The 15,573-nt window shown below is 32.0% G+C and overlaps 2 protein-coding genes across 4 annotated transcripts; one reads left to right on the forward strand and one right to left on the reverse strand.

The window, feature by feature from the left end:
* Positions 1-370: 370 nt before the first annotated feature.
* Bma-wrk-1 (Uncharacterized protein) lies at positions 371-9,135 on the forward strand (the record flags this gene model as incomplete). Its single annotated transcript, XM_043073769.1, has 11 exons — positions 371-515; positions 713-816; positions 1,908-2,013; positions 2,309-2,430; positions 2,662-2,812; positions 4,224-4,250; positions 5,833-5,963; positions 7,260-7,425; positions 7,980-8,129; positions 8,354-8,521; positions 9,047-9,135. 11 exons carry the CDS (start codon positions 371-373, stop codon positions 9,133-9,135), a joined length of 1,359 nt encoding a protein of 452 aa, XP_042929703.1.
* A 1,729-nt stretch (positions 9,136-10,864) lies between these two features.
* Positions 10,865-13,431, reverse strand: Bma-lpr-7 (Uncharacterized protein; the record flags this gene model as incomplete). 3 transcript variants are annotated; one of them, XM_043073771.1, is made up of 7 exons in its annotated part: positions 10,865-10,970; positions 11,047-11,230; positions 11,613-11,768; positions 11,965-12,013; positions 12,423-12,570; positions 12,886-12,954; positions 13,271-13,431. In XM_043073771.1, 7 exons carry the CDS (start codon positions 13,429-13,431, stop codon positions 10,865-10,867), a joined length of 873 nt encoding a protein of 290 aa, XP_042929705.1. The 3 variants fall into 3 exon arrangements, with proteins under 3 accessions (XP_042929705.1, XP_042929704.1, XP_001899234.2); XM_043073770.1 differs by having other exon boundaries at positions 12,330-12,570; XM_001899199.2 differs by lacking the exon at positions 12,886-12,954 and having other exon boundaries at positions 12,330-12,570.
* Between the last annotated feature and the right edge of the window lie 2,142 nt (positions 13,432-15,573).

Consider the following 15,573-nt stretch of genomic DNA (forward strand, 5'->3'; position numbering starts at 1 on the left):
TGAAAACTGCAGAGCGCAGTAGTCATCTTATCAGGAATATGTAAGACTTTTGCTGTGAATGGTATACCGATAAACAAATTAAAACTTGTGTGTGATGACTTATCATCATACGTCGCAACCAACTTGAATTTAAATTTTAAAATTGGTTTCGAACTCTTACTATGGATGGAAATACAAGCAGAAATAAAACTCCTTAAAGCTTATAAGCAGCAGCACCTTTTTGTATGTATATTTTTGTTTACTCGTTGTTTCTTGAGATGATATCGTTTGGGACATTAGAAGTGTCATTTTCATTCACTTGGACAGTGAATATACCGGAAAAGGAGAAATTTTTTTTCCAGGTTTTTCTTTTTTAAAACAGACGAATGTTATGGCATACAACGTTACTGGTTTAATCTTTTTGACGTTGCTCGTACTCTTCAGTTGTGCGCAAGCTACCATAATAACGAAAGGAGGCCGTTTCATTGTCGATGAAGGTGACAACGTCGAATTACCCTGTAATATACGTAACATTGGTATGCTTATATTTATTCCGCAAATGAAATAATAAACTTATATAAAGAAGCAAAATAAAACCAAATTCTCAACAATAAGGAGATGGCATTACAATTAATCACTCTTTGTCATATGTCAGGCATCAAATCCGTTCCAAAAATTTGCAAATTATGAAAGCTTTCATAGTAAGCAAATCTAAAATTGCAATAAATTGTAGCGGAAGATACAGTAGTGATATGGAAACGAGGAGAACTTGTATTGTTCACTGATGAAGAAGTCTTTCATGAGGATCAACGATTTCAACTGCGCAGGAAAGATAATGTTAGTTTCTACTTCCTAAATTGGTTGTGACACTTAACATCCTTGTACTTAGTTTTTTCTACTTTTTTTTTTAAATATTTAGATTTTAATTTTATAAACTGGTTTATAAGGTTGAAATTTGAAGTCACGCTATATTCTTTGATGTTTTTCTTATATCACAACTTGAGCAAGAAGTGATTTATTGAGTATGACTTGTGTTGCAACTTTGGTTTGTTATAATTAGATGCTGTTACTACCTTATATGTTTCTACACAAACAATAAAGTATTTTTGGAAATTTAATGGGAATTTCCTATTATCAACAAATTTCATTACTTACTATTTACTGCCTCATTAATTAAATAAAGCTATCTCATAAATTTCGTGAAATTAGGTGTTTTTTGAGCAATATGAACATGGGAAATTTAATTACATTATTTTCTTCAACTTTACGATTTTGGGAAAGTAAAGATTTCAGCGAACAAAAACATTTGTCAGGACTTTGAACTGTAATTAATTCCTCCTTGTTATCATGATGAATGCACATAATCGATCACCGAATCAAGATCACTTTGAACTGTAATTTCCTGATGCTAATAACAACTACCAAGAAATAGATTATACCTACTCAATTATTTCTTTTCCTTCATGTTATTTATTATCCTTGTAAAATCTCCAGTTTCCAGCATCGCTCCAGTCACTACTTTTCATTTTAAAATTATAATTCCAGAGCTTCTTTACTCGCACTTCTTATTTGCTGCCTTTTCGCTGTTCCCACAAATAATAACAGCTTATCGTATTATCAGGTTATAATCTTTCCTTGTAACTTTTGCTTCTTCTCAAAGGTGTTCTATTCTGTGCTTTCTCTTTTTGAGATTTTTATAGGTAAGACTGTTTTGCTATACTTTTCATTCTTAGTTTTTGCGCAGTCACTTGAGAATGACAGAAATAATAGTGAGAATTTGGAAGAAAAAATATGCAGATATAAATAACAATCATTACTTCCAACTACGAATCAGCCAGTCTTTCAAAAATATTTTTTTCACATCTTTCATTGACAGGAATCATATTTACTGGAATGTGTTTCTGGTATTTGTGTCAGCAGTTTTGCAGAATTTTATATTAGTTATCGAACGAGTGGAGCCATATGATGGTGCCAAATATATATGCGAAATAACATCACCTGAGATGTCAATAACGCATGTATTGGAAGTGAACGGTGCGACTTTTATTTTTTTTGGGTTTCTTATGATTGCATCTAAGCAAGCATAAGGGCATCAGAAGCCCAGTCTAGAACAGGAATAGTGTAAGTAGAATGCACCTTAAGCAGATGATGAAATTGAGGTGCAAAAAACGGGTATTAATAAGTTTCTCTATTCCAAGTTATAATTTGTAATTTACAGAATTGCTGAGTATCTAGGCTATTCTAGTGAAATAATGTGATCCTAATAGGTGTGGCCATTGTTTCCATATTTATTTCGCAAATTTTTTTCTTGAGATAAAAACTTTTTTAGTACGTCCTATGGTTTCTATATCGCCGGATGCAAATCCCTTGCTGATGAATGTTGGCGAGAACGTGGTCATAAAATGCTCAGTATCTGGTAATCCACCACCAAAAGTTACATGGACTCGGCAGGTTATTTACAGTTTTGTTTTTTTTTTTTTTTTTTTTTTACAGTTTGTTTACAGGGACATACAAAACTGTGGTTTTATTTCCCGGTAATCTTTGGATTGATTTGAAATATTCTAAATGATTAAATATCAAACTATTGGACAGAATGGTTCATGAAAGATTTTTTGAATCCATAGTTCATCCCTAAATTGTATCCTTGTCATTAGCGTTAGCGAATATATGATTCATTTGTAGGATGGCCAAAAAATGCCAACAAGAGCTACATCAAGAGATGGACAGCTCAGGATAACTCGTGTGACAATGAATGATAGCGGTATCTATGAATGCACAGCATCAAATAATGTCGGCATCGATGCGCATGATACTATCGAAGTCCTAGTGCAGGGTAATTTTTCATTTTTTTGTTTCAGATTTATGAAGTGATCATGTGTATTACCTATAGCAGTGAATTCAGCAAACCTACAGATATAATCCAGAAATGTTGAATTAAAATTAATGCATTCCACGTATCCAGAGCTAAGTACTCAGGCTTAAATGATTCTTAATTTCATCTCCTAACTTAAACTTATTCCAATAAAATTTTATTGAACTCATATACTAAGTCTCATATTCATGAGGAAAAAATTTCAATAAACATAAAATTTCTAGTTTTGTAAGTTTTCTCGCGAGTAATTTTGGTGTGAACTTGGAAAACAGAAGGGATTATTCAGAAACCATCTTTTGTGGTACGAATTTAATTGTGTAATATAGTCTTTGCAAGTTAATTTTTTTTTAACGAAATTAGCTGTAGAAGCCATTTGATAGTAACCCTCCTTATCCTTATGTGTTCAGTGATCATACCGCTATTGATATCATCTTTAAGGAAGTGAACTGAATGATATGAATCATCCATAAGAAAGGAAAAGAATTTTACAGGTCTAAGTGGTTTTTAAAATTTATACATAGCGTAAAATGCATTACGGAAATTTTTACATCCATATTTACATATACCCATATTTATTTAAAAGCTTCTGCATAGAAATTTTGTTTACTATATTGTAAGTTGTTGTGTGAGTTCTTGAACTAGCTAAATTCACCTTAGAAATTATTCCTTACGTAGTACCTCTCAGCATAAATACTATCGGAGGTAATGACAAATGTTCCCTCTCTTTTATCAGACTCACTTATTTAATAATATCTTTTTTCTGAAGCAATTTTTTATAGGAATCTTGAAAAAGCAAATTTAATAGTAATGAATCCGTTGTTTGAATCTTAAGAAGAAACGCAACTATTAGCATGAGTATGACATTAGCAACAATGGTAAGGGACAAATGGAAAAGATGAATCAAAGTAAATATCTGAACTCATTAAAACTGGTTAATGTAACTTGGATTTAGTTTTGCAAGTAAATTAATAGAGGAAATGTTCTTAGAGTTTATTTTCCGCAATAGTTTGCATTTCTGCTTTTATTGGAGTAAATAATAACAAAAGTAAACTTTATGACTGGTTGTTTGCTACAAAAAAAGCACTCTATTTGATGTAAAATTCAGTTGAAATTCGGAAGCTGGATTGCACTTAGTTAACTTTTTAATAGGTAAAAATTTTGTTAACTAGCATGGTGTGATTTAAAAGGAAAAATAAATGTGCATTTTCTGAAAATGTCAATTTTTTAATTTAAAAGTTGTGTTGAAAGAATTTTGCAATATTAGACTTACTTTAAAAAACGATATTGAAAAAATGTAGGAGTTTTCGATTGTTTTAAACATTAATTCCATAACCTTTTTAAATTAATTGATTTATTGTATTGTTTATTTCAGCAAATCAGTACGGAGCGCATGAGCCGTGTGAGTTTGCATACATTTCTTCACTTTTTTCTTTGTTTTAAACTAATACTTGCATGCTTTTATCCGTCTACTCGATCTGTTAGTTAAAATTATTTCCTTATATTGTTATTGAATATTGAATGTAGACTTCAATTTCTAACCTCCAGTTCGTGGAAGTAATGAAGAATACTCCCAGTTATTCTTGACAAGCCTCTAAAAGTGTTTTCAATTAAAAATTTTAGTTGTTCCATAATGTGATAATTTGCGCTGGTATAACCATCAGTTGATGATATCTAGGAATTTGATAATTAAGCATCTTAAGCAAAATTTTTTGGGAATTGAAATTTGAGTCTTTTCTGTTCGAGCAAAAAATTTAAAGTTTGTCTCCTTGTGTGATGATTACCACACTAAGATTTCTCTATCTTTTACGGACAGTTAAGCAGAGATGAATTTGCGGGCGCAACAGATTATATGGTTTCATCCTTTTTCATTCTTTTTTGCTCTTAATAATAAACGACCAACAGTAGGCTGTGTTGCGAAAAGTAAACAGATGGATTCATGAAGATTGATGGTCCGGTCACTCGTCTTACCTTACATCCTATTTCCATAGACCATTCATTTGTTAAAGTCAGTACATTCTTCTTTAAAGACTAATGAATAACAACCGATTCCAAAATGAAAAACAAGTTGAATGATTACTTTTGCCTCACATACATCAAATACTGTTTTCATAAAAATCTTTGTGACAAGGATTATCTCATCTATATCAATTTTCATTCTAAACTTTGTTTGTAATGGTATATAGCGGAAGTCCGATAATGTGTTATTTCGTTTATTTATATTTGCTTTTTCTTTTCCGTCTTTCACATCGTCTTCCACACCTTTGTGTCACATTATTTTTGTAGATCTATCCTACTCTATGCAGTGATGTGTTATTATATCATATTTTGTTAAGGTGTAACTCATTTATTATGTCGGATTCACAGGGGCGTCCAAGATACTGAAAATTCATAAATTGTTTGTGATTTATTCTAAACGTAATCATGGCGTGCTCTCACTTTTGCACACAAGAATTATTACTTTAGTTTACGTCATAGTCGCTTAGTATAGAATTTAGCTTCCATATAACTAGTCAAGACCGAAAGGTTATTGACGTCTGTTTAATCCTATATTGGAATTAAACGAATTGCTTTTGAAGCATACAAATATTATTGCCAATACTGCATGTGGCAAGACCAACCAAATTACCTCCAAAATTCCGCCAAATTTTAAAGTTGCACACGGTTTTCACTTCATTAGTATATTTTGAAACTTGATTTGCAAATTATTCATTTCTACTTTCCACATTCCAAATGCATCACATGGATCAATTTGGAATCCGTGTATTTATTACTACTTTTTTTACATGCATTTACACCAGTACATTTTGAAATTTAGACATTTAATTGGGAATACATTCATTTAACTCAACTGATAATATACGTCAACACAGCTGTGCGTTTTTTCTTATTTGTTATTCCCTGTTTTTCTCACTCTGATATTTCTTTGTTCACAAATAAAATTACAGAAAAATAATTTAACGGAGTAAGTTTTGTATTTTTAGCAGCACCTTGGGTGGATTCAGTATATACATATATGCCAGTAAGGTTAGATCAAGATATCAATTTAACCTGTAAATATAACGCCGAACCATCACCTCAAGTTGATTGGATCTACAATGGATTCACAATTAATGTTAGTGATTTCAATTCTTTGTTTTTTCTATTGTTAAGAATTTTTTTTGTGCGTGCATTGTAAAGGAAGGATAACTTCACGGTTATTCGTGTTACAAGACACCAGGAAGTAGATACCCTTTTTGTTGAAGTCTCTAAATTGCATCGAGATATGTCGGTTTTCTTGAAAAGAAACTAAAACAAGCAGCTCGAAATTCTCTGGATATTAATTCTGCCATTTAGATTGAGCGACCGTTATTTAAGGATGGTAAGAAATTTTATGCAAATGTATGTTTCTTATTGTTTAGTAGTAGGTAAATAAGCTTTAAAATCACTTTGCAGCATCCACTGACACAAATTTAAGCTTTGACAGCAAATTCTCAAATCACTTTGGTAACTGTAATTTTTGGCATGGATCATTAACGGCACATCCTCGTCATTTTTTCCCTTTATATAGAGAGCAAATGGCAACTCGTATCTCTCGAGCAGATGTTGCCTTTTTTTCGTTTTCCTTATGTCAGTCACGCATGTGCTGTTTTCTAGGATACAGAGAATGAGTAAAGAGATTAGATTCGAATGAACTATAAGCAGATTAAATAGCTCTTATTACTAATGCTACTGCTATACCCAAATGTGAAACAGAACAGAACAGCGCCATCAGGTTACGTCACCAATTCATCCATCAGCTCACAGTTACAAATACTGACCGAATAAGGAGATAATGCTGTTAACAAGTTGGAATAATCAAAGATTGACCTTATGCTGCTATAAATATTACACATATATTTTTTTCATATGTTTAAAAAGTCCATTGTTATTAAAAAGCATAAAAAGGTAGGATGGAAGGACAAATGTACGCTTGTTCGTTTCCTGAGATAAAGACGAAGAGCAAATGAGCACTTTTTCCTTCTGTGTTGATTATTCAATTCATAAACAAGCAAACTAGACATCGAATGATCTACCTTACATGACAAAGTGTTGTTAGATCAGAGTAGTACGAACTGATGTTTCACATTTAATGACATGTTAAGTCATGTAGAACTTATAGCTCGTAGCTGATGCTTTGTTTGCTATAATTAATAATTAGAAGAATAATTAACAGTTTTAATGAGAGTCCACAGGAAGAAAATTCAGTTTCAACCCATAAGACCGATAGCAGATGTGCTTCAAACATCATTGTTACTTCAGATGCATATAGATATTCTTAATATTTATTGTTTAGATATAATGGACAGCATTTGACCTTTACAAATGCTATAATTACCTTAAATCTTCTAACTATTTCCCACCTTTGGTATTACAAACAGTTTTTTTCCAGTTTTCGGACGACAAATTCAAAGGTTTAATACAGTATGCTGCCAGACGGGATAATTACAGTGAATCCATTCTAGCAATCGAAAATATCAAGGAAGATAATTTTGGTGATTACACATGTCGTATAGCGAACAATCTTGGTATAAAAGAGAAAACCATTTATGTCAGCGGTTGGTTCCTTGCTTAATCATTTCGCCGACCAATTTTTTGGATTTCTGGTGTTTAGAAGCAATAGAGTAAGCATTTGGAGTGCTCAAGATTATGAATAGTTTATTGAAAACCTGTGCTAAATAAATCTAACTTGCCTTAATAAACCAACTAATCGATTTCCAAGAATATTAAATTATGGTCGAAAATATGACGGTTCATTATAATGTTATTGAGAAAATGATTTATTGGTCCATAAAATGAGTGGAAGAATAATAAAAATTACCCCCTGTGGCAATCATTTTTTGTTCTTTAGGTGGGCAATTAAGTATTTAGACCATTCAGTAAGCAGATGTAAATTGTGCAATACGATTTCGAAATAATTGTGGTCAAAAAACAAATTGTCCTTTTTTTCTTTCAAGTCAATCAAAGCTGATTTTATTTAAAAAAAAAAAAAAAAATCTTCTTAAAATTTTTTCTCGTCAAATTGATCTATCGATATGTTTAAAATGCAGTTTGCAAGGGAGATGGAATTTTAAATTTGAAATCGAAATATTGAAGTTGCATTATCTTGCAGGTCGACCGGGACCACCTCATCTAAACGCAAGTGGAATCCGGCTTTCTTGGAGCGTACATTCGATGGATCCAGTCATCGAATACCAAATTTTATATCGATTCTCCAACGATGATACATGGCAGCAATTCAAGTCAATAAGAGCGAACAAAGGTTGTCTGTTTGAAAATTTCAGATTTGACCGGGAACTGATTTAGGAATTTCAAAATTTTCATTTCTCTTTTCTACGTTGAATATATATATATGGAACAAATATTGAATGAGGATAATTGAAAGAGATTAAATGGTTTCAACATTGTTTGAGTTTAATTAAAATAAGTGAATGATGTTAAATTTTCAAAATTTTTTGAGTTTTTAAGTATGATTAAACAATTCAGAGGAGCAAGATGGTGATATTTGGAGCGGAAGCGAAGATTTAGTTTGGCTACGACCAGGCTTAGAATACGAATTACAAATGAAAGCACGAAATACACTAGGGTGGGGCTCTTTGGCTCGATCTTATGTTATAATGAAAATACCGCCCTTTGACAATGTGACCAGTGACAGTAAGTTTTTCATTCAGTTCAATTACTACATCAAAAAACTTGTAAATCTTTCCTCTTATATGCTAATGATCATTCATGCAGTCATTTATCACGATCTTAATTTTTAGCTGTGCAACTCTTCGGTCTAATATTGAAAAGCTAGGTGCTGTGACACATTTTGATAGGCTTTAAAAAAAGTTCTTAGTTAAATTGTTCGCATTGGTTTGATATAGCTGAAATCCCTATGGGTGCTGAGAATTATAATAGTCATCTCGTTTTAATACCTGATTATAATACCTGAAACTTTTTCAGTTACGTTACATTCTGCTTTGAGATTAAGTATTGACATCTCATGCACTACTGAGATGTAAATTTTAAATTTCATAATCCTGCTGAATTTTGCAATGTTTTTCTGCTGCCTTTTATATTTTCATTTAAAGTTTGAGGACGATTTTCTTTAAATGTTAATTTGTTCCAATCTAAATATTCTAATGCACTACCAATGTTCGGCAAATTATTCACATTTATAATTAATTACACTTACAGAAAAAGTAAACGCAGTAAAGCGGATATATGCTTCACGATCATGTTTGTCCGTCGTTTCATTTATTGCTGCATCGATTTTCCGATTATGATTTTACTTCTTTCATTGATATTCAAGTGATCAGTATTCTAATTGGTTCAGTCAATTACTGATATTAATTCATTGGTCAACAGTTTGTGAGTTAACGTAGATTTTGTTTTTTGCTATTCTATGGCGTCGACATTAAGTTGAAGGAGTTTGTATTTTTGAGAATTGGTTTTTGTAGTGATCTTAAAAAATAATCTGAATTTTGTTCCACAGACGAATCGAACCATAAATACACTAAATACATATGTGTAAATGAAGTCTGTGTTCTTGCTGATTCAGTATTGTTGTCCGACTTCTTAGTTCAATTGTTTGAATCTCATTCTTCACATTTTTTGTTTATTATAATTCATATCTCCTTGAAACTCGTTACGTTTAATATTGATTTCAGTTTGATCATAAGTATTGAATCTTCAGCTCTATTTGAGATAAGCGTTTGCAAATAAGCGTACTGAATTTGTGTAGTTCAGAATTTGGTATATTGGAATTACTTCTTTGTTAGAAATATCCAAAATTTGCTTTTTTTTTCAAAAGAAATTTTTTTTGGTAGAATATATGTCATACCTTTCATCAAATTGATGAATGATAATATGATTTATCATTTCCACTCGCTGCAGGATGACATTACAAGCAAATGGGATTCCTCATAGTCATAATTGTGGGTCATCTTTTAACTATTTGTCTGACAAATATTAAACTTCATATCGATTTTTTCATGGTTTTGTTAACTTTGTCGTTGCTGTCTAGTACCACGAGGCGCTTTCTAGGCGCTTTGTGCTGGATCATATTTCATATATCACTCCGTCACTGGTACGTAACACTTCTCGTCCATTCACTAAAACCCTTAAAAAGAATCAAATAGTGCTTTATTTATTTTTATTTTTTTTCGTCTAACCGATTTCTCAGTAGCAAAAAATTCGGACAAAGGAATATCACTTATTTGTAATAAGCTATAACAGTTAGTAATGATTTTAAACGATAGGAAAAAACTTACTGAGTCAGTCTACAAATAGATTATCAAAAATACCTCTTTAGCATATTTTGCTGGTTCATTTAGTCAAGCCATTTTAAAAACAAAGTTTTCAACATGTTAGATAATTGCCTTCGCAACACATATTGTATAAATCAGCCATATGACGACACATTTCAGTTGTCCAAATATTTTTTCTCATTATGATGGTCACTTTAAAATGCCCGTGTTGTTTTCTTAAAACTTTTACATCTATCGCAGAATTATGGATGTTCGATCATATTTTGTCTTTTGTTATATCGCCATTACAAAGCATTATTAACAAAAATTAGTGAAAATCTGCCACAGTCAGTTAAGGTCCAAAAGCCAAAACAGTATTATCTGGCACTTTGGAAGTCTTTTAGTCGCATTACTGCATGTCCCTTAGAAATGCTTGCTGAACTTCGGTACCAGAAGTGTCATGAATAGCTGATATTTCTTCAACAGTGACTCAATAAAAAAATAAAGCCTCGGAATATTCAGTAAGATTCATGTCACTATTCTACATTGACCGATAGGTTTAACTAACCAAGTTTTTAACTCGGCCATCCACAAATAGTTTGCTGTAGAAATGTGTTATGTCAGATAAGAAATAAGTTCATTTAATCCGAAAACTTTATTTTTTTACAAAGTAATGGGGAGTTTAGTTTTCACACATTTCATTATGTTTTTCTAACAATTGATATCACGAACAACAAATTACATGGTAGAATTACATTGTAGGTGGTCACAATCCAATAATAAGTCGGTTTATAATGTTTGAAATGAAAGCAGTAGGAGTTAATGGCTTGCAGTCAGTCCAATCAACTTCATGCATCCAATTACCGATTATTCTGAAATATACATAGCTCCTGTAGATCCATGTTTGGAAGTAACTAATCAATGTTTAAAAAAAAAAAAAAAACTAGCTCAGAAAATTCGTAGATATATCCCTCATTTCTAAGGCGCTGTATGAGTTCATTTCTGTAGTTGGCATTGAACTGTGCCAAGTCACGAGTCATAGCAACTAGCGGGAATTTCGTCCAATTGGTAATTACGATATACTCGTATTGTCCACTTTCAGTATTTTTTGGTCCTGTTATCACGATTTGATCTGAAATTTAATGTTCAAATTAAATGACTAATGCATTAGTTAGAAGGATGCTGCGGTTCATCGTCACAGAGCTTTTAAAAATAACAAATGCCAAGAACTGATTATACAGAGAATTTAGCCATTGCTTCACTGTTCGTTATAACTAACTATCAGTTTCCTGAGGTTATTTGTGCCATTTGAATATTACATTAAATAAATAACTGCTGCACTCGGTCTCCACCATAATTCTCTAGTGTCAAAATTCTCTCAGTATTTACTGGTACTAATATATCTAGTTTGAAAACAGCCAATTTTAATATGACAGTGTTAACATGTGGTGGAAGTAACCTAATGAATTTCATTTTAAAAATGTAAAGGTCAAGAGAAGATATCTTCAACTAACAAGGACATGGATCTTCCTGGACATAAATGTAAACTTTTTTGCTGTGTATGATGCCGTAACCAAAGCCCATTTTAGGAGTGCCATGAGGACTATTGACGAGGAAGGAATCCATTGTTGAAAAAACTGACGTATTTCTCACTTCTGTCACATTTTTAACTGCAACTATTGCTTTCATTAAAAAATCATGACGCGAAAGCGATTACAGACTGTGAGGGAATATAGGACTCATATATAGCTATGAACAATTTCTCATTGAATTTTATTTCTTCTTAATTTAAATTCTAAATTTAAACAAATATTTTGGAGAAATTAGCTGGAGAAGTGAAAGAAAAAGAAGGAAATAGAGGCTAACACTCAGTAGTAGGACAATAACGATCATGCACTCCGGCCGTAGAAATTACCTGCAAAAAATTGTCCAGTCAATCATATGTGTAAGACAACTATGATAGACAATGAGTGTATAGCATTCATACTTGTCTTCTATACAGATTGACTGGATGACTGGTTATCACTGGTTATCAAATTTTTTTTCTCTCTTAACAGGTGTAAAGAACCTAATAAATCAACAAATTTTTTCTAATACCAAAATAATCTGTTATTACTAACAAATTTCAGAATAATCACTGCATTTCAATATATTTTTCATTTTCACAAACATATTTTTGCATGTCTCGTCAACTCATCACTAAAAAAATCATAACTAAAGCAATCTTTTACCCAGTAATACTTTCCCATTAAAGAGTTAAAATCGACTATTGGCGTTTTAACCAAATTAGAAAGGTAATCTTGCACTCCAGGTATGAAACGAACGAAATTCTGGAATAAACTTGGTGAACGCTGGTTAACGAGTGGCGTTCGACGCAGTAAACAACCACCAATCCCAGGAAAACTGCCGATAACACCAGGAACAGATGGAATACCATCAAGAAGAGTTACGTGCGGTAGTGGTTTCTGTAATCTGCAGTGCGATATTTAATCTACAATATTTAATGCGTACAAATATGCAAAGATAGACTAAAAATCCTGAATTTACCAAATGTTTTGGGGAAAATAAATGCAGTTTGAAAAAATACACATTGTGCAATAATTTTCCTTTTATACTTTCAAAAACTGATGAGGTTTTTCTTTTAACTAGATTTCATAAAAATCTAATATATAACATTTGAAATCAGGGATACGATCGAAGTGTCAATAACTCCTATGAAAAACTGCTTGCAATGTCTTCTGTGTTATTATTCAAAATCATAAGAATATCCCAACTCTTTGCATTCACCTTTTATTGAATGGATTGCTTGAATTTTGCTGCAAACCTTGAATGAAACTGATAAGAGCAAAACTCTGACTAAAAATACAAAAATTGCGAGGAATCTAGTGCTTTCTGTCATTTTGTTATGAAAAATAATAAGAGAAAATGAAATTATACAGTAAAATTTAATATTGACTGTCCATCAAAATGCCTTTAAAATGATCTCACATATTAGTGTAAGTTAATTTAAAACCAAAGACGAATCTATTTTTTCCACCTAAAAATGAAGCAAAAATGATAAGCAAATAGAGTGATGCCCTTTGTAAGAAAATCTTGTAAGACTGCAGATGTAAAATCTATTGTAAATTTGATAAGCAATATGGATATAGAGAAAAAATGGGATTGTTTTCACCTGGTAATATCATCAATCGGTATACGATCACTCACCGTACCAGTTCGTCCTGTATTTATGCCAAAAATATCCAATAAATTGTTATACTGCGTCAAAATCGGACAGCAGCACTGAACTATGAAGACAGCGCTAAGGATATCTAAGTTAGACGGAAAGGCCATGATACCTCCTTGGTTTCACCACATTATAATAATGATGGATATTAACCGATGTGATATTAGTTGGAATAAATTTCAGTTTACATTTCTATACTGCCAACTTCATCTAAAACGAGCAACTGTGAATGGGCAACTCCATGAAAATGGGAACCATTAAACAAGAAATTTGCAGAAATGGGTATATAGACTTTTAAAACCAGTAGAAGTGTCCGCAAACATGTCAAAGATATCCGTGGAGTTCAATAATGATTGTTTATCATTTAGTAAAGTTTCATGATATTCATTTCATTCATTTAAACACTTCATTTTTTACTTGATTTTGCTTATTTTTTTAAAATACCATCTGATTAGTACATGTCACTACTGCAAGGATGGGAACTTTTCCCTCTGAGACGCCCATGAAACAAATATAAACTTATGATATGAGGAAATAATAAATTCAGACATTAAATTGTAACACTAAATTAGATCAGAAAAATTGCAAAGACGGAAAATTACAGCAAGTTAGAGGAAACTTTCACCAATAACTATATAAACCCAAGCCTATAACAACTCTTCATTAAGACATCAAATTGGAAAATTAGAATGATTCACGAGAAAATACCTCGAATATGAAAAAAAAGTCTCTCACTATCAAAAATATAAGGAAACTGACAATTTTTGAAAATTTTCACAAAAACAGTAGAATGTTCAATGCGCCAAAGCTTCAAAATCACCGTTGGCAAAAATTTTAATTCTTACCAGAAATTTTAGCTTTTTTCTCATAGTTTTCAATACGCTAATCATTTTATTCTATGCAATTCTTAATTCTCATTGATTTTCAGGAAAACTCTAAAGCAAATATTAACACGTCTTACAGCATGTTTGTTTTGTTTCAATAGCAAATGCTAAGTTACAAATTAGATAGATAATTAAACCAGTCAACTTGATACACTTCTTAATTCTGTTCTGCTCCCAATTCATGCGACCGAAATAGACACCTACATATATTGAATTTGCTTTACCTGTGATCTACCTGAAACCAGCATAAGTCCTTCCTCTGTCTTTGCTTTTTATCTCTTTATTATCCCTTTTCATACCCACCCACTGTTCCATATCCACTTATTCCGTTTTAATTTGATGTCACATCTTCTCCGTACATTCAGATGAATAAAGAAGTTAAAAGGGACCAACCCATATTCCTCCTCTTTTTCGACTTTTTCATTTTATCCTTATTTTGAGTTTTATTGGAATGAAGTTTAAGTTGTTTCGCGTCGAGTGTTAATCCTGTCAAGAAATTTCCTTATTTTTATGAAACATTTCTTGAAATTCTATACGAAAAAACTTCGGTAAACCAAGAAAACTAGATGTTTTAGCTTCTCTCTGCTCTGATTATATGCACAAAAGCAGCCTTTTGTGCCAGCTGATATAACTGAGACATGACTTCACATTACTACCCATCTTAAAATAAATTAGGTTCATATTCAGACACAAACCTTATATGATTCAATTACTTTTTGTATGTTATTGTGCACAATTCCAAAAACTTTATTCTATAACAATTCCACATCAAAATGTATCTTCTCGCAGCATATTTAAATGGTTATGTTGATAAAAGTTAGCTCGGTTAACAATCCGTTAACTGTCTCGAACAAAACATTTTGAAGAGCTTATGGAATTCAGAAATTAGAAATGTGCATGACAGCGTACAGAAAGTAATTGAATCCGATCGACTCACTATATGAAAGCGTACAGAGCATACTCCCCACAAAAATTTTGATTATGAATTTGAAAATCAGTCTTTTGAGTTGGTTCCAAAAAAACGAGTAGTGAGAAAACAAACCTACCTAACTTTTGAAAAGACTGCACAATGTAATATTTTTGAAGTGGATTTTAAAAACAGAAGCACAGAAAATTCCACTTTAGTGAAAACTGCTTTTTTTCGCTAGGCAAGCAAATTGGATGCATTTGTAATTCGCAAGAATAGATCAGTCGTTTCAATTTACACGGATACCATATTCACCATTTCTCCATTGGAAAAGGCTGAGCTAGATTGCTATGCTCATTGATCAATAAGCACATGAATTCACCGGAATTAAATCTTTCGTTTTCTCCTATGCTCTTTTTCCTTAGTTTTAGGCAACCAGCTTGCTCCAGGATTTTGTC

The sequence above is a fragment of the Brugia malayi genome (genome assembly GCF_000002995.4).
Source record: "Brugia malayi strain FR3 genome assembly, contig: Bm_v4_ChrX_scaffold_001, whole genome shotgun sequence".
NCBI lineage: Eukaryota > Metazoa > Nematoda > Chromadorea > Rhabditida > Onchocercidae > Brugia > Brugia malayi.